The sequence below is a fragment of the Electrona antarctica genome (assembly GCF_951216825.1).
Source record: "Electrona antarctica genome assembly, chromosome: 2".
NCBI classification, from domain to species: Eukaryota; Metazoa; Chordata; class Actinopteri; order Myctophiformes; family Myctophidae; genus Electrona; species Electrona antarctica.
In genome coordinates, this window is record NC_136807.1 from 26,241,824 (window position 1) to 26,263,419 (window position 21,596).

The 21,596-nt window shown below is 42.2% G+C and overlaps 1 protein-coding gene across 4 annotated transcripts; it reads left to right on the forward strand.

The window, feature by feature from the left end:
- Window positions 1-522: 522 nt before the first annotated feature.
- Window positions 523-21,463, forward strand: tp53inp2b (tumor protein p53 inducible nuclear protein 2b). 4 transcript variants are annotated; one of them, XR_013788470.1, is made up of 5 exons: window positions 523-863; window positions 9,068-9,482; window positions 13,860-14,436; window positions 15,498-20,528; window positions 20,594-21,463. XR_013788470.1 is itself a non-coding variant. In XM_079489561.1 (4 exons), exons 2-4 carry the CDS (start codon window positions 9,359-9,361, stop codon window positions 15,763-15,765), a joined length of 969 nt encoding a protein of 322 aa, XP_079345687.1. In that variant the 5' UTR covers window positions 523-867; window positions 9,068-9,358; the 3' UTR covers window positions 15,766-21,463. The 4 variants fall into 4 exon arrangements, 3 of the variants coding, with proteins under 3 accessions (XP_079345687.1, XP_079345686.1, XP_079345688.1); XM_079489561.1 differs by having other exon boundaries at window positions 523-867; window positions 15,498-21,463; XM_079489560.1 differs by having other exon boundaries at window positions 15,498-21,463.
- The last annotated feature ends 133 nt before the right edge of the window (window positions 21,464-21,596 follow it).

Below are 21,596 nucleotides of genomic sequence, written 5' to 3' on the forward strand. Positions count from 1 at the left end.
CTGCTATTTTCAAAAAAATTAACATTGGAAATATTTTTAAACATTCTAACAACACAAATCTGATATGGGGGTCCCTGGGCTGCATGGCACAAAATGTGTTCAGATGGGGACGCGGGGGCAATTACATTTTAATTTGGAGGTCCTTGACATGAAAATAATTGCAAACCACTGGTTTAAACAACATTAGGAAACAAGCCCAAATAAGCAACTACACTTTAGAAACAAGCCCCATCCAAAAAACGTAGCCACCAATATCATATTGGTGGTTGTACAATATGTACAAACCCAGCGTCTCTTATAATAAGCAGATATGGCAACACTCTTCCATCTGTGGGGTTGCAGGTTGACAGCACCCTATGGCTCTGGACAGCACTATCCCCAACCCCCACACCCTGTTACCAAGAGAGAGGCCGGCTTGGTGGCTGGTGTAATATTCCGATTGGCTGTCGCGGGGCTGGGGTGGGCGTGGTCTCTGGGAGTATTGTGATCTCACAATCAGCTGTTTTGTGCGCTCTACGTACATTCTGATCTGAGGATCAGCTGGACGGCAGCAATAAACAAACACACACAGGACCGGAGGAACAGAAATCTGCAACAGAGGGGAAGAAGAAAAACTGCAGATGTTACGATCTGAAACATTCGTGTAAACATTTTTTTTACACGAAGCTACTTCTTCTGAGAAGAAAGCCTTTTTGTTATTTTATTTTTTTATATGTCAATGGTGTTTTAACTACCTCACTTTATTATTATAAAGGCGTAATAACCTAAAGCTATGCTTTAAGAACATTGTTGTCGTTTCTACTACTGTGTGTGTTGATGAGAGAGAGATCCGCGTTTACAACTTGAATTTTATTATTGCAAAGGCAGGTAAGCTTTTCTTTACTTGTTTTTTTTAAAAAGTGTTAATGCAAGTGGTGTCCAGATATAGATCGTTTCGCCAGTGGATCTGGTGCATACATAGGCTATACGCTATATATAATACCCCCACATAGGCCAATCTGCATATGATTTCACTAATCAGACGTAGGCCATTATTATTAGGCCATTTATTAATAGCATGCACCGTACACAACAGAGACAACATAGGCTATTTTCATGACGTAATTATATATCATTGTCTGTGTTTTATATAATCCAGTGCATAGCCTACATGTTTTATTTCTGCAGCCCAGACGTCAGGCAGGGATATTTGAAGCCAGTCTAGTAGTTTATTTAAGCTGATATGTTGGCTCGCTTTCTTCAACCTCCTAAAAAATAACGTCATCTCTTCTAACCAGAGCGACCCGATTGTCTTTCACCGTCCTATAGTGTTGATGCTGCTGAATGCAGTCGACTCGACGGTCGGAGGATGTGCATATTTATCTACGTGGCGGTGGGACGACGTTGGTCCTATTGTTTCATAACTGACAGCACTGTCACTTATTTTGTTGTTTATTTCTGTAGCACAGGCCCTACTCAGAGACGTCCTTTTTATAGACAACATCCTTCTATGTTGTGTCGTCCGCTTTCAAAGCTCCCAATGTTGTTGAGCCAGACTGTCATTGCTGTGACCCTTCAGCTTGTAGAGAAGCTGATCGGATAATTCATGCATAGCCTGAATAATCTATCTGCACAAAGACTTTGTGTTCCATTGGGGTTGTCTTCTAAAAAAAGAGCTTTGATTTTCCGAGTGTCCTGGGGTCGTTTTTAACCTATTTATAAACACTGCTTGCTTTGCTCAGATTCAGAAGCTAGGTGGAAAATGTTCCCTTTCTTTTTTGTACAAGTCCAGGGATTTTGACAAAGCCAAAGCAGACGTACGGTCGTACACTGTATAGGCAACACATTCCTTTAATGCTATACGTTATAACCGTGTTCTTCATAGAACAAGTGACATTTTAATGACATTTATGGGCTGTAGTGTAGCCTATACGTTTGAATTTATCCCTAGTTATTGATGGCTCTCCCCCCCCCCTTCTTTTTTTCTTTTTTTGTCCTCCTCTGGACGACCGAGAGAGAGGCTGGGTTGACTTTCGCAGAGTCCGTGACGTCCAGAACTACTCGACGCGTCATAGGCGTCTTGTTTCTATTTTGTCAAGCAGCCCCACCTCCAGCTCCATTCGCCCCGCCCCCTTTTAAAGGACCAACGTCCAACAGGAGAGGAATTATATAATAATAATAATAATAATGGATTGCATTTTTATAGTACTTTTCTATGCACTGTCTATATATCAGTTGATCGACAGACATGTATGCAATTGATATGCATTTGGCGGAGATCTGTCATAAATATCTTGAAGCTTGAAATGGGACACATAGTGAACAAGAGAGCCACATCAGTTTGTATGTATTAAATTGATACACATTTAGGTGCGGAGTGCCGACCCCTATTTGAAAAGGTTTTGTCCCAGGGCCCCATAAGAGAAAAAATCTCTTTGCTTTTCTCAACACTAGAACGGTGACCATTGGGCACTGCATCCTACTTGGAACGATGCAAGTTGGAAATGCATGCCCCACCCAGTTATTATGTATGTGTCCCTTTTATATATGGAGTTCTTTGTCAGGCATGCCCAAATATCTATATCTAATAGTCTATCCAGATGCCAGAACACATGTGTGATGTCAGAACAGGCCAGCTCCAAATATGGAGCCCGGGCAGGGGCCCTGTCCAGAGCCCGGGCAGAGGCCTTTTGTGGCGGTTCTGGACAACCGTGGGTCCGACTCGACACATACGTACGTACGTACGTACGTACACACAGAGACTTGGTGCATTTATAGATAGATTTCTTTTTAAAATAGCAGATCTACAAGCTTAATTACAGCACATTGTGAGCTTTTAGATCGGCTATCTTTCAGTCCCCATGGCTACATTTGGTAATATAGTGTCGCAATCATTTTAACCACTTTAACCACATTTTATACTGTGGCAATTCAAAATAGCAGATATGCAAGTGAGCTTGTACATCTGCTATTTGGGAGGGTCAGTTTGGGGGTGTACATTTTGGGGTGTAATGCAGAACCCCTGCATTACACAAAGATGTGCTGTAGCCTGTGGACAGGGCTTTCTTTCTGTTAGGCTCTGCAGTTGTAGATGTGAAATATAAACTGCACTCTTGAATGTGGAATATCAAAATACAGGGCAGGCTTGCCAAGTTCAGAAGTACAGTATCCACCCTTCCCTACAGTAGCCTCTACTAGCCTGTATATTTATGCCTGAATTTATTGCGCTGTATGTCAGTGGCCAACCAGCAACCACTGACTGGTGTCTGCCCTGAGACTGAGAGGTCAGGGTTCGATCCCCGGCTGGGTCATACCAAAGAAAAGAAAAATAGGACACAATGCCTCCCTGCTTGGCACTCAGCATCAAGGGTTGGATTGGGGTAATTCCCAGCGACAGACTAGTGTCATGTCCAGGTGGTGTACTTGTACATCATGTCCAAGGGGTGTACTTGTACATCAAGCTGCCTCACGCAAAAAAAACAGAAGATAGGCTCCTGCCCTATTGGTCTCATGGCTTGGCAAGGCTTACATGTCAGTGGTTAGTATCAGTTCAAATCTTATCACATTACTGAATTTTTACACCAGAATTTCCCAGAAATGTTTTCAAAGGCAAAACATTTTTATATATAAATAATGTTATTATAGCATTAATATGGAACAACATAATTGATTTCCAAAGTACAGTTTTACAAGCAGAACTAATCAATGTGGAGCTTGTATGTTGAGTAATGTTATATCACAGGCATTAGGCATTAGTAGGCTAAATTGTAGCTGAAATGGAACCAATCTCTTTCCCTTCGTGTATTTTGCTATACGTTCAGTGACTATTATTTGTTTGGTGTCTTATATTTACAACAGACAGATAAAGCATAATTCGCTTTTACTGTGTGTGAACAAGAGTTTACCTCTGGCCCTATGCCTGCATGTTTACGGCTGCAACTAAATGCAAAACAGCTCTGACAGAGCAACAGCAAACATTGTGTTTTGTTTATAAGTCACGGTCCTATGATTCAACTGCTCGCCACTTTTGCAAAACAAAATCGAACTAAAAGTCGGCTGTAATTAGTAAATCACCTACCGATTTGTATATTAAAATCAAAGTACAATATTGCACAAGCATGTGATAATGAAACTGTTTACCATGCACTGTCGACCTAGCACCCCTATTTTGGGCATTGTCATTATATTATACTTTTTTTTTTAGAGACAAAAGTTCAACAAATTGCGAAGTTAATAGCAGTTCTACAACTATAAGCTCACATTGCATTGTGTCTGTGAGCTTGTTATAGATGACAGTTTTTCGCCGCGTGATATGGCCATACGACAAAGTACTACATTGAATTGAAAGGGTTAATAACCACTTGATGCATGTTAACGAATGTTTGCCCCGGAATACTACAGTAGAGATGCCAGGGCTCAAAATTGTCTTGTGAACAGGAAGCTTTATTCCCTATTGGATCCGTTCCATTTACTCTCCCTTCCTAATTTAAATCTGTCCGTATTCATTTGTTTTTCATAGGATGTGTTCTAAACCAAAATAAACACACACAAACCACTTGTTATGTAATAAATGTGGAGAGGGCGTGTACAGTGTGGCGGGTGGCGGGAATCAGGCTTGTAGTGGCTGTCAGTCCGCCGTGCGTTGGCTGGCGTCACCGTCGCCATGTCAAATAAGCAGGAAGTGTCACCTTTCAGAAATGTAGCCATGCATATCTCCTATGCTCTCTCGATCCCCTATATAAATCCCTCGTGCATTTATTTTCTTTCCCTCTTAATTATCACGTGATTGATAGTTTGCCCTCCGCTATTTGAACACATCTCTGGTCTTAAGGTCACACCAGGCCATGCACATTATTTGTATGGAGATACAAATATAGTTACAAGGTGGTGAGTTGGGGGTACCAGCCAACACAGACTCTTGGAGAAGTTGAAAACCTTTTAAAAGTTTCTGACAGCATCTGTGACATTTTAGATTTTTGCATTGGCTATTCATATTAAAAGCAGATGTAAACGCGCACACACTCGCTGCTCATCACTTTGTGCCGCACTGCTATTTTTGAAAATGTTCTTGAAAGAAATCTACTGTACAATGTACACTGTGATGTAAGCAACGCAGCTGTTGCTCAGAAAGTAAATGTGTGTGTGTGTTTGATTTGTGTGTCATTGTGCATTGATAATACCGTTTACTACTTTAGTTTAAATGCTTGCACATCGAGTCCGCACCCATGGTGAGTCACACCAAAATCTAACATACCCATGATTAATTTGTATTAGCTGCAACTGCCTTGCTTACATCACAGTGTATGCCTGGCTTAAGGTCAGCCTAGCCATGTTCTGTAGTTTTTAACCTGTACACGAAAACAAGCTACAAAATTGGAATACTGTAGGGTTTCATGCCCTTTTTTGGCCACATTTGTTTCAGACCACTTGCATTTTGAGCAATATGGACACCCCACTTTTGGTTATTTTCTAAAACATTTGGAGACATGGAGACATTTGGATGTTTCAACAGCTTCATAAAAATTTGAGTTTGCTGGAATTTACACCGGCTTCATGCATGTGTTTGGAACTGAAGGCACCCCATATTGGGCGATCTTTATTTTTTTTAAATGTTTTTCTTTGCCTTTATTTTATACGTTTTATAGAGGGATAGACAGTAGGCTGACATGAAATGGGGAGAGAGATGGGGGAGATGACATGCAGTAAAGGCCGTTGGGATCGGGAGTCGAACCCACGGGACACCAGCCAAGGTGCCTGGACCGCTAAGCCGCGGCCCAGGCCATATTGGGAGATCTTTAAATACACATACACATGGCTTTGGTTCAACAGTGTTATGAAACATAATATGTAATCAACGTTCAGGGTATGATTCAGGTTCTGTGGTGGACATAAAGTATACAAACTGCAGGTTTTGTGATGACTGGCCCAGCGGTCGTTGACTTTGTTCTATTTATGTACTGAGTCACACTAACCCACAAGTTAATTTGTCAGTCAACTTTATCAGTTTTCATAGGTCCAATAATGACCCACAGAAATATTTGGTATAGCAATTGGACTTGTATTTTGGAGACGTCAACGTGTTTTTCAAAACAATTCTAAATGGTGTGAAATCTAGCTAGTAATTTTTGGGGGTGAGGATCGAGAAGGACTGTAGTGCAAATCTGACTGATGTCATATAGTTATATATCTATAAAATACAGCACACACACACACACACACACACACACACACACACACACACACACACACACACACACACACACACACACACACACACACACACACACACACACACACACACACACACACCTACATTCTCTTATAGACATGTCTGTTGACTGGTTCACTTGACTACGCTTGTTGCCGTTAATAAATAGAAGACTATTGATCCGTGAGGTATCTGTTTCTTTAGACTCGCTCGTATTCACGCAAGCCTTTGCATTCTTAGTTTTTCTCTATATACAGTATGATACATACCTTCTTTAGTATTTACTCTCTCTCTCTCTCTCTCTCTCTCTCTCTCTCTCAGGGGGAATTGGGGTCATATTTGTTTGTTTTGCAAGTAATGCACACAACTCAATTAGGGCCATTCAAAACGTCACAAGATCATATGGCTCAGCAAAGACCTGGCTCGATGTCATGATGTAACCGTGAAATAGTTGGAATCTCCCTTGTCTACAATCCTTCTACTCTCAATTACAAATGTAAAATTTCTCTCGTTATTCATGGCAAAAAAATGATCTGAGAATTACAAATACAAACCACCTCGCCCAGTGTGCTTGAGGTGTCAGTGTCAGCAGGTCAAATAAGCAGGAGGTTTCACCTTTCAAACATGCATCCATCCTTCCATGCATGCATATCTATCCCCTTTGCTCTCGCTCTCTGTCTACACATACATCCCAGATGAATTTTAAGGCCCTCTTAATTCTCTACTTTTCTATTGGCTACCTATCTATCAGTCAGTCCCATCTCTGCAGTCTCCTCCCGTTCTCTATGCACACTTTGCACAGTACTTAAGTCTTGGACCGCTTTGTTCAAAAAAATCTGATCTACAAGCTCACAGTGAGCTTCTATTTTTGGCAAATGTTTCCCTCAGAATAGGGATGCTGGGGATCAACTGGTTAAGTCACTGTAGTGTCCTTAAGTGTCCTTTTGTAGGATATCTTCTTAGTGGTTAATCTATCGATTACTTTTTTAATTTATTAAACAGATAATAATGAAGATTTGTGTTTTTATATATAGAAAAAATGTATATCAACAAAATAACGATTAATGTATTCTTTACGGCAGCACATTCAAATCACGTGTTGGGCTGCTCAGACACACAAAGTACTGTTCCCTCAGCACCACCTGATCCAATCCAAGTGCGCTTGTGCCATGGTCTCTCGAGACTGAAGGCCGCTACTAAAAATCAACTAAATTGATTAGTCTCGTTAACACCTTGAGCAAAAAAAGAAAAAGAAAAGCTAAATCCACAACATGTGGTATAAAGCAGGTAATGAGCCCAACTGATGGTACACCAGAATCCAGTCGGTGTTAATCGTGCCCAAATTCATTCAGTAGCATCCAGCAGCCTCAGCCTTTTTCTCAGTGGAAAAGCACAGGCTTGGAGGACGACTTTGATACCTTCTCCTCCATATCCAGTATCTCCTCACTGACTCCCTTTGCTCGATGATACACACACACACATACACACACGCATGCACACACACACACACACACACACACACACACACACACACACACACACACACACACACACACACACACACACACAGTGCATGTCCAGACAAGTGCACTAGCAATGGACAGAAGACGTTATTTTTCAAAAAAACAAAACGTTTGAGGTTAACATGTTTTTTGTTTCCAAAAGAGACGAGCATAAGTGTCCGTGTTAACAAAGCGTACAGGGGACAGTTGAGGTCAGACACCTGTAAATAATCTGTGTGTGTCGTGACTTGTAATAACACATGGCTGTTTAAAACATCTGTACGCTGCGCTACTTAATCACAGTCAGAGTGAGACCGAGGTCAGCCATTCTCTAGTGCCACATGTTCTTTTGTCTGTCGTTGCAATTTATTGCATTGTGTGCTCTTCCATTTATTTGTTTGAGCTGGTGAGAGGCTTTGTCTCTCTGTCCTCCAGCTCCTGTCTCTCATCTGTTTCTTCATCTGTCTGTCCATCTGTCCTGAGACCCCCCTCTCATTGGCTCAGCAAAACTAGAGGGAGGGGAGGGGTGGGCTGGGGGGTTGTGCATTGTTCAGAAAAACTCTTTGTTGGGTGACAGTAGTCTTATAGCTTCCTCAACCTAATATTATATTGTCTCTGTCGGGTGGAAACCTCATATGTTCAGGATTCAAATTCAAAATGAGCAATTCAAGTAGCAGATCTATAAACTCAAAAAACGTCACTTCACACCGCAAGAGAAAAATATGGAGATACAAGGTTTATGCCCGACAACGATGATTTGTTACCACTGAGCTGAAACATTATTTTCCAAAGCAATTTGCTTATCCTGTACAGCCTATATTTATATTTAATCTGGACATTTGCTCAATGCAGTGCACAGCGGCCATGACAGAGACATACTGTAATGTGCAATGACTTCACAATACGGAGTTGCATATTATGCTCTCAGCTAATCCAATATGCAGGTTGTCTAACAGTGTTAACATGAAAGCCAAAGAAAATGAAAAACGAAAGCCAAAGAAGGTGAAAGTCAAACGTTGGAAGAAAGAAAAAGGTCCATCTGATTGCAGTTAATTTTGGCAAATTCAATTCATGATGCCTGAGGGCTGAAGTTCAGCCACATAATCAGCAACTGTCCATTGGTTGTAATGTTAGATAGTCATGTTTAGAATGTTAATTCAGTGGTTAACTTTACTGTCGGACTTGTACACCTCCCCGGGTTTAATTCACCCGTTTGATGTGATGTCAGGGATCAACTCACAGGTGGTATAGCAGCACAGCTGTGAGTCCTCTATAGCATGAGGTCAACTTACAGAGAAAGCTTCTGACAATGGATCACCTGACTCTCTCTTCTCCCATACTGACCACACTCCAATTTCTCCCCCTTGTCTCTCTCCAGGCCTTTTGCTCCAAACCAAGTGAAACCTTACATTTGCACTACGAAGCTTGTCCAGTCCTGTGTGTCCGTCTGCAGCATCCAACAACTAACGAGGACCAGCAAAAAAAAGCACTCAAAAAGAATAAAGCGAATAAAGCAACAAATAAATAAAAAACAACAAAGGCAGCTACAGCTTTTCTTTTGTGCACTGCACGACAAAAGACGACACACGGCACCGGGCGGCGTCATCAAACAACACCTGACACCCCTTGATCCTACCGACGACGAGACGCGAGCAGAGGAGAAGCAGTCATGTTTCAGCGTCTGAGCAGCCTGTTCTTTGGGGAGGTGGAGGAGGTGGCTGCTGAACTGAAGGGACCCAACCCCTGTGTGACGGAGGCTGACGAGGAGGGATGGATGTTAGTCAACCTGCCTGGTGAGTCCCCCCCCCCCCGTCCCCCCCCCCCCCACACACACACACACACTTAAGGTGTTGGAGATGAGTTGGGAGTTGGTACTGTCAGCAACTGAGAGCCATGTTAGAGTGAGCCTGGTTATCATCTGACAAACTGTGCACATAGACCTATCCATTATCTTCTTAGTCTTCATCAATAGGCTACTTTTTTCTATAAATAGAATAATTTTACAGCTAATTTGTTTATACTCTAATCTACTGTATACCATTGCTGTTTTTTCCCGTAAATGAACTACTTGATCATACATACTACATCGTCAAACAAAAGCATCAAAAGTAGCAGATCTGCAAGCTCGGAACGAGGACCGTTTAGAGCTTGCAGATCTGCTGCTTTTGCTACTTCTGAATTAGAATCCTGAAAAGTAACAAGTAACATACCGGTATGAGGTTTCCCCCCAACAGAGACGTTATACTGTATATCAGCAAATCAAAACAATTATTTTTATACGTTCATGTGTCACATGACATTAATCTATAAAATCTATAATTTTATTAAAATATGTTTACCAATTGATTACATCTATTGGTAACCCCCTACTGACAGCCATGTTAAAATAAAATAAAAAAACACATTACCATTTCTTGCTCTCTAGGCTGCCGAGAAGGTACATTCTTATGGCACCTTCTTGCATGACAAATGGATCTATGTTGGCTAACATACTGATGATGGCTAGCATGATAATGTATGTGATTGGTTGAAGGAGAGAGGATGGAACATCATGTTTTTTAACCACTTAAAACAACTACCGGTATATACTTAGTTGCCCGTGGTCCCACAGGGCCCTAAACTAGGCCCAATCCTTTTTTCCATCTACACCAAATCTTGTTACCGAAAATAGCTGACCTACTAGCTGACGTACAAGATAGGTCAGCTATTTTCACTGAATGTCTGTCCCCGGAATAGGGATGTGAGGGTTCGTGTGGTTATAAGAGTGGGGGTATGGTACACTAAGTTAAGGTGCTAAAGCTTATGGCCTCCATACCATGGGTGTTGCCATATAAATGATGGCAACAACCACTGTCAGTGTCACTATAGACCGATTCAGAAACGGGTCTCATGGTCGCAGGCAACGTATACCTGTAGGCGGAGACGACATATCTGCGGTTTCCCCGCACCTCCTTCTACTACAGTGAATGGAAAAGTGACTGAAGTTAGTCTGCCTCACATCAGTCTTACCCACTACCCAATCTTTCTGTTTTAGGAACACAAGGCTGCTGTACTTTATACCTCATACTTTAGTATGAGGTATAAAGTACAGCAGCCTTGTGTTCCTAAAACAGAAAGATTGGGTATTGGGTAAAACTGACGGTATGTATCTTTCAGGACCTTTCACTGCTTTGTCTCAACCATTACTATATGGCTCTGGTCTCAGCCACCGCGGTAGATATTTTGACATTCCGTTTTTCCGCCATAAACTACACAGGTTCATCCCGATGTTCTGGGCATCTTTGTAATGTTAGTATTAGTAAAAAGCAGGTAAAAGAGTAACGTTTGAGGCAGACTAACATCAGTCACTTTTCCATTCACTGTAGTAGAAGGAGGTGCGGGGAAACCACAGATATGTCGTCTCCGCCTACAGGTATACGTTGCCTGCGACCATGAGACCCGTTTCTGAATCGGTCTATAAACATGCATCTGCTTCCACTTTGTTCATGACCTCACAGTCATGACAAAGACAGTGACTATGACATTTTTTTGTAATAATATGTTTTGTATGACAAAAACAAACATATTTTACATAATGAAAAAACACCAAGACATTCTGTGACTAACAGCGTATGGCTAGATGGGACATGACCAAAACTGACATGACCCTTTGAAGTCTCCCTCTCTCTCTCTCTCTCTTACACTTACACACACACACACACACACACACACACACACACACACACACACACACACACACACACACACACACACACACACACACACACACACACACACACACTCACACACTCACACACACACACACACACACACACACACTTTGTCTGTAAAGGACAACTGTAGAGAAAACAAAAACAAAACAGCACATGAGCAGAACATACATACTGCACATATATGTAATGTGTTAAGGACATGTATTAAATGTTTAAAAGATATAAGCAGACAACACAGAGTGGAGAGAGCTAGGACATGCAATGTCACATTATTATGTGAAAGAAGCTAAGCCAAACATAAAGTATGATTAGTGTGGGCACAATGAGGGATTGTTGACCTTTCATACTAGTAGGTTGCACTGACCTATCAGGTACATAATATTTGGTTATGCTGCGTGATAACAGGGCAATACAAATGGTGATACAAGTATGTGGCAAGGGCAGTTACCTGAAGAGACAAGTTAATGTTGCACCAATAGTACCAAAGTCCTGATGCCACTCCCGCTATCCCTGGGTCATGTAAGCATTTTTTCTCTAGAAAATGCCCAAAGAGAAATCTTAGATTGCGTCATATGAGAACTGTGATCCAAAATAAACAAATCAGCTGGGCGATTCCGTTAGGTGTGTGACTGACTCTGTGGGCTATATTTTCGTTGGAGCATTCTAAATACATATTTTGGGGATTTAGCAGTAGGGAAGGGGCGTTCCCGCATTAAAGTGGCTATTTTGGTCACCTGTCCAAATCCCTAAAACACCTCCGCTACCCGTCATTATGCATAGGTGTGGTTTGGGCGTTACAATAATGAAACCAATCACCGTGCCACATGAGAGAACCCTTATCCATTGTCCGTTATGCCCAGTTCTATATTGTTTCATAGCCTTACGGTCTATAGCCCATGGAAGAGTGATGCATTGCTGCCTTGCTGATGCAAGTCTCACTTGTGCTAGCTGTCCCCCCACCCCTCCCGTGCCGTTTTTATTTAAAAATTTTCCAGGCACAGAGCCAAGAACACTCATCTTTTCATTGAGTAACAACTCGCTCAGATCTCGCTGATTTTTAATATTTCAACGTACAAAATTTGAGCTTTCATTTGGTATATAGATCGTGCGTGTAAGCCGTCTCTACGAAATGGTATCAAGTGAAAATCAAATGTCGGGAAATCGGATTAAACCCCATTTGATGTACTGTGATGAAACTGAACGAGCAAATGGAATCGCGCATAATGGCTGGCACAAGTCAAATAACTTCTTTGACTAGACAATTATATAAACACAATGGACACAAGGAAGTGACAGGTCACAGCAGGCACTCACTAGTCACTTCTGCTGAATATAGGAAAATTACAAAGAGATGCAATAAGGAGATGAAGCAGCCTGACTCCGCGGACATCTCCATTGGAGGCGCGCGGTGCGTGCCGCTCTATACACCAAACTAATTTGGCATACGGCTTACGGGCGCTTTTAAACTCCACTATCGCCTTCCCAAATGTGTGTGACCAAAATAGCGATTTAGGGGAAAGCGTGCCAACACGCCCATGACCACACCTCTAGGCGCAAATACCGGTATCGGCAAAATGGATAGCAGGTGACGCTGGACCAAAATACCATTAAGGGACAGAGCAAGCTCGGCGCGGCTGACTTGCGGGCCTTGTGTGCGGGTAACGGTGGCGACAAAAATCGAGCTTACATTTGATAACGTCTGTTAGGAGGATTTTTTCACACGGCTGATTTGTTTATTTTAACACAGTCTTATCTGGGATCTAGGATTTCTCTATGGGCAATAGAAAAGAATAAGATAACTCTGTGACTTAGGGGAACAGCACCCTCTAGCGGCAGTGATGTCAGACTTCAGTGCTTTATCTATGGTAAGTTTTATCTATGGTAAGTCTGATTTATACGTACTGTATTTGCACACGCCGGTGTCGCATATATCGAGAATAGCTGATCTACAGGCTCACAGCGCATCGCAGCATGACGCATTGTGAGCTTGTAAATTGGCTATTGGTCGTGTGTGACATGGCATGCAACCACGTATAGGTCAGGCATTTACAGCGTGCCTGTGACAAGAGTAATCATGAGAAGTGCGCCAGCTTTGACAAAAGTCGGGTCCCATTTAGCCATGACCGGACTGACAGCTAAAAAGCTCTGAGGCTCAAACATAAACTAATGATATGATTCTTACTTTTATGTTTTGTGTTGTGTCCTTACCCCCCCTCCTCCTCCCCGCCCTCCCCCTTCCAAATTTTGTTTATTTACACACCCACCCTCACATTCCCTATGCCGGTATGTGTGCGCGTGCGTATGTGTGCCCCCCCCCTCCATTTACCGCTGTGTCCCTCTAAACCCGCATGAAAATCTCTGCATCATCCTCCTCGCCATCATACCATCATATCCGTGCTTTACTGGGCACCGCCTGTATACGCCTGTGCCTGATCCTAACCGCCGCCATGCGCTCAGAAGACACTGACTGCATGATGCAGGCCGACACGCAGGCTCCTCCCGTCCCCGCGCCATCGCCATCGCCCCCAGACACCGACCAATCAAACAATCAGTGCACACTTCTTTCGAGGACTGAGTGCCCCTCCCCCAGCCCCCACCCACCCCACAAGCGCCGCAGGACCAATAAAGGTCGGGGGGCAGCGGCGCGACTCGTGCTGATGTCATCGCACCCCTTGGCCTGTCCGGGCGCCGGCCCGACCCTTCCCAGACGGGCCGCCAGGCTCTCCTCCACGCCGTCCACCCCGTCTGTGTCCCCCGGGTCTGGGAGAGAGTGTGGGGGTAGCAGTGGCAGTAGGGCGGGCTCGGGCTCAGAGAGGGGCTGCATGGATGAGAGCTGGTTTGTCACCCCTCCCCCCTGTTTCACTGCAGAAGGCGCCACGGCGGAGACCAGTCCAATGGAGGACCTCCTCATCGAGCACCCCAGCATGTCCGTCTATGTGTCGCCCGGCAGCCTGTCCTCCATGGTGTCCAACGCAAACCACCTGTCCACAGTGGGGGAGGAGAGCATCGTTGGCAGCATGTCCGGAAGCATGAGGTGAGACAAGTGTCCCCCCCATCCATCCATCCATCCATCCATCCGCACACACCTGGACACACTGTGTGTCATCATACAGTAAATGCTAACTAGACTAGACCAACAGATGGCAGATTTTTGGGTCGAATGTCAACAATCCGGACAACAATCCGGAACAATCTTGAAGTTTTTACTGATATTTTGTCAGACTTAGATTTGATTTAAGTTTCTATTTGAGTACATTTAACTTATAAAAAACAAATGAAAAAAGTTAAGCTTGTAGATTGGGTGCCGGTATTTTGTCAAACTTTGGCCTATAATAACATCATGCCTAATATATGGACGTCAGGTATAAAGTGGTGACACTGGCTGCAAAATTGCTGATATAGAGCACCGAAGTCTGATGTAATTTACGCATCCTACCCGGGTCGCGTTTTTCCCCCCCATTCTAATCTGAATTCCCATAGACCTTTCTTATATCGCGTCAAATAAGAAGTGTGTTCCAAAAATAAACAAATGATCCCGGCGGTTTTTACTCATATGAAGAATCAACTGACTGTGTGAAAACGCTAATGTGACTGCTGTCGAATTTGATTTTTTTTAACTAGAAACAGACTGTATCAAATATGACTGACTGACTATCGTAAACGATACAGAGACACCTCCCTGACAATATCGCAGAGACAGTTTGTTTATTTTTGGACTACAGTGTAAGCACTGAGAAGATTTTAAGAAACCTAATGTTATTCTCCATAGAGAAAATACGTCCGGGAACATGGGAATAAGCGAGTCACGTCATGACGTCTGTTCTCTATACTGATATTGTGATATAATAAAAAATAAAAAATAAAAACAGTGAAATAACTGCCGATGTATTGGCCAATCCGATGTAACCGATGTAGCATTTGCCATAGTCTGTTAGGGCCATTAGGATTACTGAGGCGCTACACTGTCTGTGTCTATACATTTGATGTATTACCTTCTGTTTACCATGCTTACAGTTGCTCTGGATTAAGAGTGTCTGACTAATAGTAAATTTGAACCGTTGGGGCTCTACTAACGTTCTTCTCTCAACCTTGCAGCAGGGTGATGGAACCTGCCGCCGTCCCCGCCGCCCGTGGCACCATGCCCACCAGGGTGACCCGCGGAGCCGCCACCCAGGCCGGATCCCTGGCCAAGGTCACCCAGGTGGCTCGTGTCCAGCGCGGCAAAGCCCGCGTGGAGAGGCGCCATCTGGGCCGCAACCGCATCCAGCGGCAGAACCGCACTCGGGAGCAGGTGCCTCGCCGCTCCGGCCACGCCAGGGGCACCTTCCTGCACCAGCCCAACCAGCGCAACGTCTGCCACTGAAAGCTTCCTGCCTCAAGGGGACGCTGTTTACTCTGTCAGGGCATTTTTGTTGTTTTTTGTTGTACACAGTCAAACCCAGTCAAACACACACAAACACAGTAACAGTAACAGTAATTTAGCATATTCATCCACCAAAAAAACAAAAACTAAAAAAATGTATTCTACACATTTGCAAAAACATTCAATTACTGCTGGCTTGTACCTATTAGTATATCAAAGTTAAACTAATCCCACCTGCTATATTTTCTTGCAAATCTACCCACGCCATTGTAAACCAAATCCTCTAATAAGTCAATTATCTTCTACTTATATCTCGACGTATTGTATTGATTGGCAGAAATACGACCATACAATATAAATTTGGCCACAATATGTTGATCAACAATAATAATAATAATAATAATAATAATGTGTGCAAAACAACACAAATTTTGCTCCTTGTTTTTACCTTTTCAGAGTAAACTATTATTGCCTCTTTCACTGTCCCTTCTTAAGGCATGTTTTTATTTACTTAAAATGTAACAATTTTAATCATTTAAGTAGAGTTAGAGAAGAAAACAAAACACAGTGTGCTCTCCGTGTTCAACAGAACAGGCTTCTCTGGGCGGGAAAATGCGTCAGAAAGGTGACATTTTAGGCTCAAAACTTATCACGAGAAAACATCTAATTATTATCCTTGAGGCTTTAAGTTACAGGAGATCAAACATGTTTTGTTCACAAAAGTTGGAGGGGTATACCGTGTGTTTGAGGAGTGTGAGGAGACGATCACAAGACTGTGGCTATTTACTTTAGTATCATAAAGCAGGAGTAGGAGTGAATACAAGGGGCAGTCTGTTTCATCAGTGGAAGCACAATGTCTGAGATTCTCTTCTCTCACTTTCTGAGGGATTAAAGCAGGTAGAGGATGGTGAGAGGCTGAACAAAACAGACTAAAGAGTAAATGATAAAAGATTACGAATTAAAAGGAAGGAAGTTGGTGCATATAGAAGGAGGCAGATGGAGAAGTGTAGTGTAGCCCTCTGAGCAGCCTGTTTAGCTTTAATTGAACTCATTAGAATGCGTACTACCTTATGTCTCTGGATTGTTGGCCTATCTTGCTTAACAATATTTCTTATAAATAAAAAAACACCATTAATAATTTAAAAAAAGCATACAATCACACATTATGAAAAAAAGACAACCACAAAAGTCTAGACTAGACACTTTTAGCCTGCGTCAGCCTAGAAAACAGCATTTGACAAATAGTAGTAAAACCAAATATCATGCAGCAGGAACTTGAGCCAGCAAGTTCTCCGTTAAGGAACCTAGTAATTGGGCCTCAGGTGCTCTCAAATCTTTCATGAAAATCTTGTTTGTTGCTTCAAAGCCCCTCTGCTCTTGCTTAACAAGATTCTTGTTAAGCTTTTTTTTGCGTACCAATTGATGTTTGCTAAAAGAGCACAGCACAAACTTGCACATGCACTTCCTAAACAGATCAAAGTAGAGTTCCACAGAACACGAGACAAGAAACAAAAAACTATTTTTCATTTCACACACATGTCTAGGTAGGTCCATTGGAGGCATAGCAAGACACACTAAAGGTACTTGCAGACTGGACACGTTTTTTGGAAAACCGACGGTGAAACGCTGCTAAAAATCCGAAAAACGCAGCAGTGTGCAGGGACCTTTAGTATTATATCAATAAGCTTGCATTCTTTTTTGTTATGCGATAATATCTTCACTGAAATTGCGAACTGCTACTAGGACAAATAAAATAATTGGTAGGATGGCAAAGACTATTAATGCTGATTTCATGTGAGATTCATGGCTTGCTTTTGGGCTACACTAGGGTATGATAGGTTAAGAGTAGGATGCAGAGCGGTATATATAAGATGGTAACTCTTTATTATGTTTTTTTCTGTCCATTCTTTTGTTCTGATGAACGCCTAAAGTTTCTCTGTCCGCCTGCCTGATATCCACGCCAAGAAAAGCCTGTTCCTGAGAGATAACGAGGAAATACACTGGCTATTAAATGCCCCCCTCCCTCCCCCCCCCAAAAAAAAGAAAGAAAGAAAGAAAAACAAAGATCACTGTGAAATACACAGTCTGAGGCTCTATCAGTCTAGAATTAAGATTCATGTGCCCGTGCTGGGCACATGAATCTTAACACACACACACCACGTTCATATTCAACCACAGTGTGTGTGCTGTGAACTAGCATCATCCATTTGAACACTAGGAGAGAAATGGGAAGATGCACTTAACCAACCGTCCTTTCCTTTTTTCTTTTTTTTTTAAGTTCAAGAAGGCAACAGAGGAATGTCTCTTTTTCGACTGCAAGAACTAAAGCGAACCGTGCTGTGCCGTGTAATCATATTTATTTATGGAAATATTTCCATAATGTCTGGGTTTCAGATAAGGTTCTCAGAACCTAATTCTGGCCCTGCTCAAGAGGTTGAACTACTAGAACTTCTAGTACTCTTTTGGAGACTACAGAATCTCCAAGAATAGCTAAAACAGCCTCTCTACAAGCTTACAATTTGTCACACTCACATCCCTCTTCCTTCCGGGATTGTCCTGTTTATAGGCTAATGGAGACGTAAACAACAACACTATGTCAGACCTGCACTGGTTCTGGAAAGTTTTGGGTTCGGGAAGGTTCTGGGTTTAACCCTTATAGTCGAATAGAGCCAGAAAACACCTCTCTCTCTCTAGTTTCCGTCCAAACATGGACACACACACACACACACACACACACACACACACACACACACACGTACGCACGCGTGCACGCGCGCGCGCGCACACACACACACACACACACACACACACACACACACACACACACACACACACACACACACACACACACACACACACACACACACACACACACACACATTCTCTTATAGACATAGATGTCTGTTATCTGTATAGACTGGTTCACTTGACTACGCTGTCATTGAGGATAGTTTTTTCAGCTGAAACGCGATTCTTGTTGCCGTTAATAAATAGAAGACTATTGATCCGTGAGTGCTGGTATTCTGTTTCTTTAGACTCGCTCGTAGACATGCAACCCTTTGCATTGTTAGTTTTTCTCTATATCTGATACATACCTTCTTTAGTATTTACACTCTCTCTCTCTCTCTCTCTCTCTCTCTCTCTCTCTCTCTCTTCCTCGCACATCCAGCCCCTAACAGCGTCCACTTAAAGATCTAGCTTATCGTTACACTATATATGTATTAAACAATAATAGTAAAATATGGTGCTGAAGCATAGGCTATATTACGTATATACAAATGTTTTGTAAATTATTTGAGACATGGATGTAAGTTTGCACTGTCATACAATGTGTGAGTGAAAGTTTTAACTGTGTGCTCTTTAATTTCTTTTTTTGTTTTGTTTTTGTTTTGTTTGGGATTTTTGGTTCTGAGTCAAACACATCTGTGTGTGAGAGAATGTTTAATGCCACGTGATAGCTAAAAAAAACAAAAAAAACTAAAACTATTTTAAAACATGAAAAAATGGTAATGTATTCCTCTTGTATGTATGACAGTAAATTTGTATCGCTGCATTAGATGTCAAAGCCACTCTGAGTAGAACTTGAGTCCTCAAAGTGGCTTTAGCCTGATTAGTTCGCTTGCCAGTGTTGCGCGCGGTGAATACAGCCAATCTTTGTAGATCTGATATTTCCGCGAGCAGCAACGCAGGCACAAACTAAGTATAAATCAGGCTTTACTGACCAATGTGATGTGGGAATGGTTTCTCTGCCTCGCCTCACGGCTTAAAGAGCACATCAGTGGGTCATTTCGATAGCCAAAATGTAGTATCTTCTTTCTTCACTCCAGCTCTGAACATTGCATTAGGATCCTGCATTGTTGTTTTTTGTGGGATCCTCGGCACTAAAATACAGTAGGCTCAACATTTATGTGCCATAGGCCAACACAGCCCTCTAGAGGGCAAACAGGGCGAGACAACCTAGGAGGGGCAGCATTTGCTGATGATTACATGCTTGTGAGGATGCTTTGATTGGCAGTGTTATAAATGAGTGGAAATTGTCCAGTGGAGGGACAAGATGAAAGCGAAAAGTGTGCAGATTATTTTGAAAATGTTCTTTCTTTCAATTATACAATAGGCTATAGATAGTTATGTTTATTTTCTTTCCGTTGGAATTACACACAATTTTCTCCCTTCATCGCCAATTCTATTAATGATTGTTTAATTCAGAATATAATTAATATACTTTACGATATAATTATAAATATCATATATTTCTCCTATTCTGTATTTTTTTTTAAGATGGCTATGTAATGGCTGTTGTTGAATCCTCTGAACAAAGCAGTGGATGGATCTGGGGTGACTAGTCCACACACACACACACACACACACACACACACACACACACACACACACACACACACACACACACACACACACACACACACACACACACACACACACACACACAGTTATATATTCCCACAGCAGGGGTTACCTTTCTAACTGATTAGACCTCGGGGAATGACACATATGCCTGTGATGGAAACTGTTTAAGAGAAGATGAAGAATATGTATAAGTAGGAGAATATGAGTTGACACAGTAATATGCCATTGTACACAGTAAAACCCTGGTGTTTATTTATCCAGTGTATGTGTACCACAGCCAACATCTTATCTACTTAGCCTAAACGCTAAAGTGGCAAACCCCTTGACTTGGGGGAGATATTAGGCTTTTGGTCATTTGAGCCACTGCTGCTACATACATATGTAAATACACATGTAAGGTGTTGGATTTATCCCTGCAGGGCCATCCACTGCTGCTACATACATATGTACATACACATGTAAGGTGTTGGACTTATCCCTGCAGGGCCATCCACTGCTGAACGAGTTCGGTTCTGTTCTCTCCCCATTCTTTTTTCATTCTTTTTCTATTTTAATTTGGTCTCCTCTCTCTGTTACTCTTCTTACCAATGTAACCTAAAAGGTATTGTTGTGATATGGGTATGTAGTGTGTGATGATTACTATTAATGTGATGTGTGTGTGTGTGTGTGTGTGTGGCTTCAAGTGTGGCAGCCAGCAACCTATCAGTAATGATGGAGAAAGGGTGGGGCCACGAGGCGTGTCTAGCCAATGAGATGCGAGAGAGGGTGTGGTCAGGTTTTTAAAAAAAGGATGAGAAAGGAAACAGATTATGAATTTAAAAAAAGAAACAAACAAAAAAGAAATGTATCAGCAGATTGATAACAATAGAGTATATTGGTATTTTTTCCCATTAGTTATTAGAGAAATTGTTCATCTAGTACAATAATGATTAAAATGAAAGGGGTTGAATGTCTCGGGGACAAGTGTGGCGTTTTATATATTTATGTTGTGCCCTGAAATGATGGCAGCTTAAAAAAACACTTTGGGCTTCTCCCATATTACATCTCAATGAAAATGCCCCTCCCCCATAAAAAAATAAATATATGGACATATTAAAAAAAACATTGGTGTATCTGTATGCTATATCAGTATGGTGATCGTGCCTTTCACTATTTTTGCATGGTTTTTGTGATGTATTGATTTTTTTTCCATCCCCCAAAATGGACAGTGGTCCATTGACAGGCAAGACCTATGCAAAAAACAACGGATGGGTTTTTCCAGCATCCATTCAAAACATACAGGTACCCAACAAAAAAACAACAACAATAATAAACACTCAGGTGGACACCTGAATCTTGTCTCGTCATTTACATGTGTGGGGTGCAGTGAAAGCATGGTGTTAAGCAGGCAGGCAGGCAGGCAGGCAGGCAGACAGACAGACAGACAGACAGACAGACAGACAGACAGACAGACAGACAGACAGACA

What these genes read in the sequence shown, in the direction of transcription:
- tp53inp2b (XM_079489561.1), top strand. Translation starts at nt 9,359, where the DNA reads ATGTTTCAGCGTCTGAGCAGCCTGTTCTTTGGGGAGGTGGAGGAGGTG. An exon ending in GATGTTAGTCAACCTGCCTG is followed by an intron (nt 9,483 to 13,859) that starts GTGAGTCCCCCC and finishes CCATGCGCTCAG; the next exon opens with AAGACACTGACTGCATGATG. An exon ending in AGCATGTCCGGAAGCATGAG is followed by an intron (nt 14,437 to 15,497) that starts GTGAGACAAGTG and finishes TCAACCTTGCAG; the next exon opens with CAGGGTGATGGAACCTGCCG.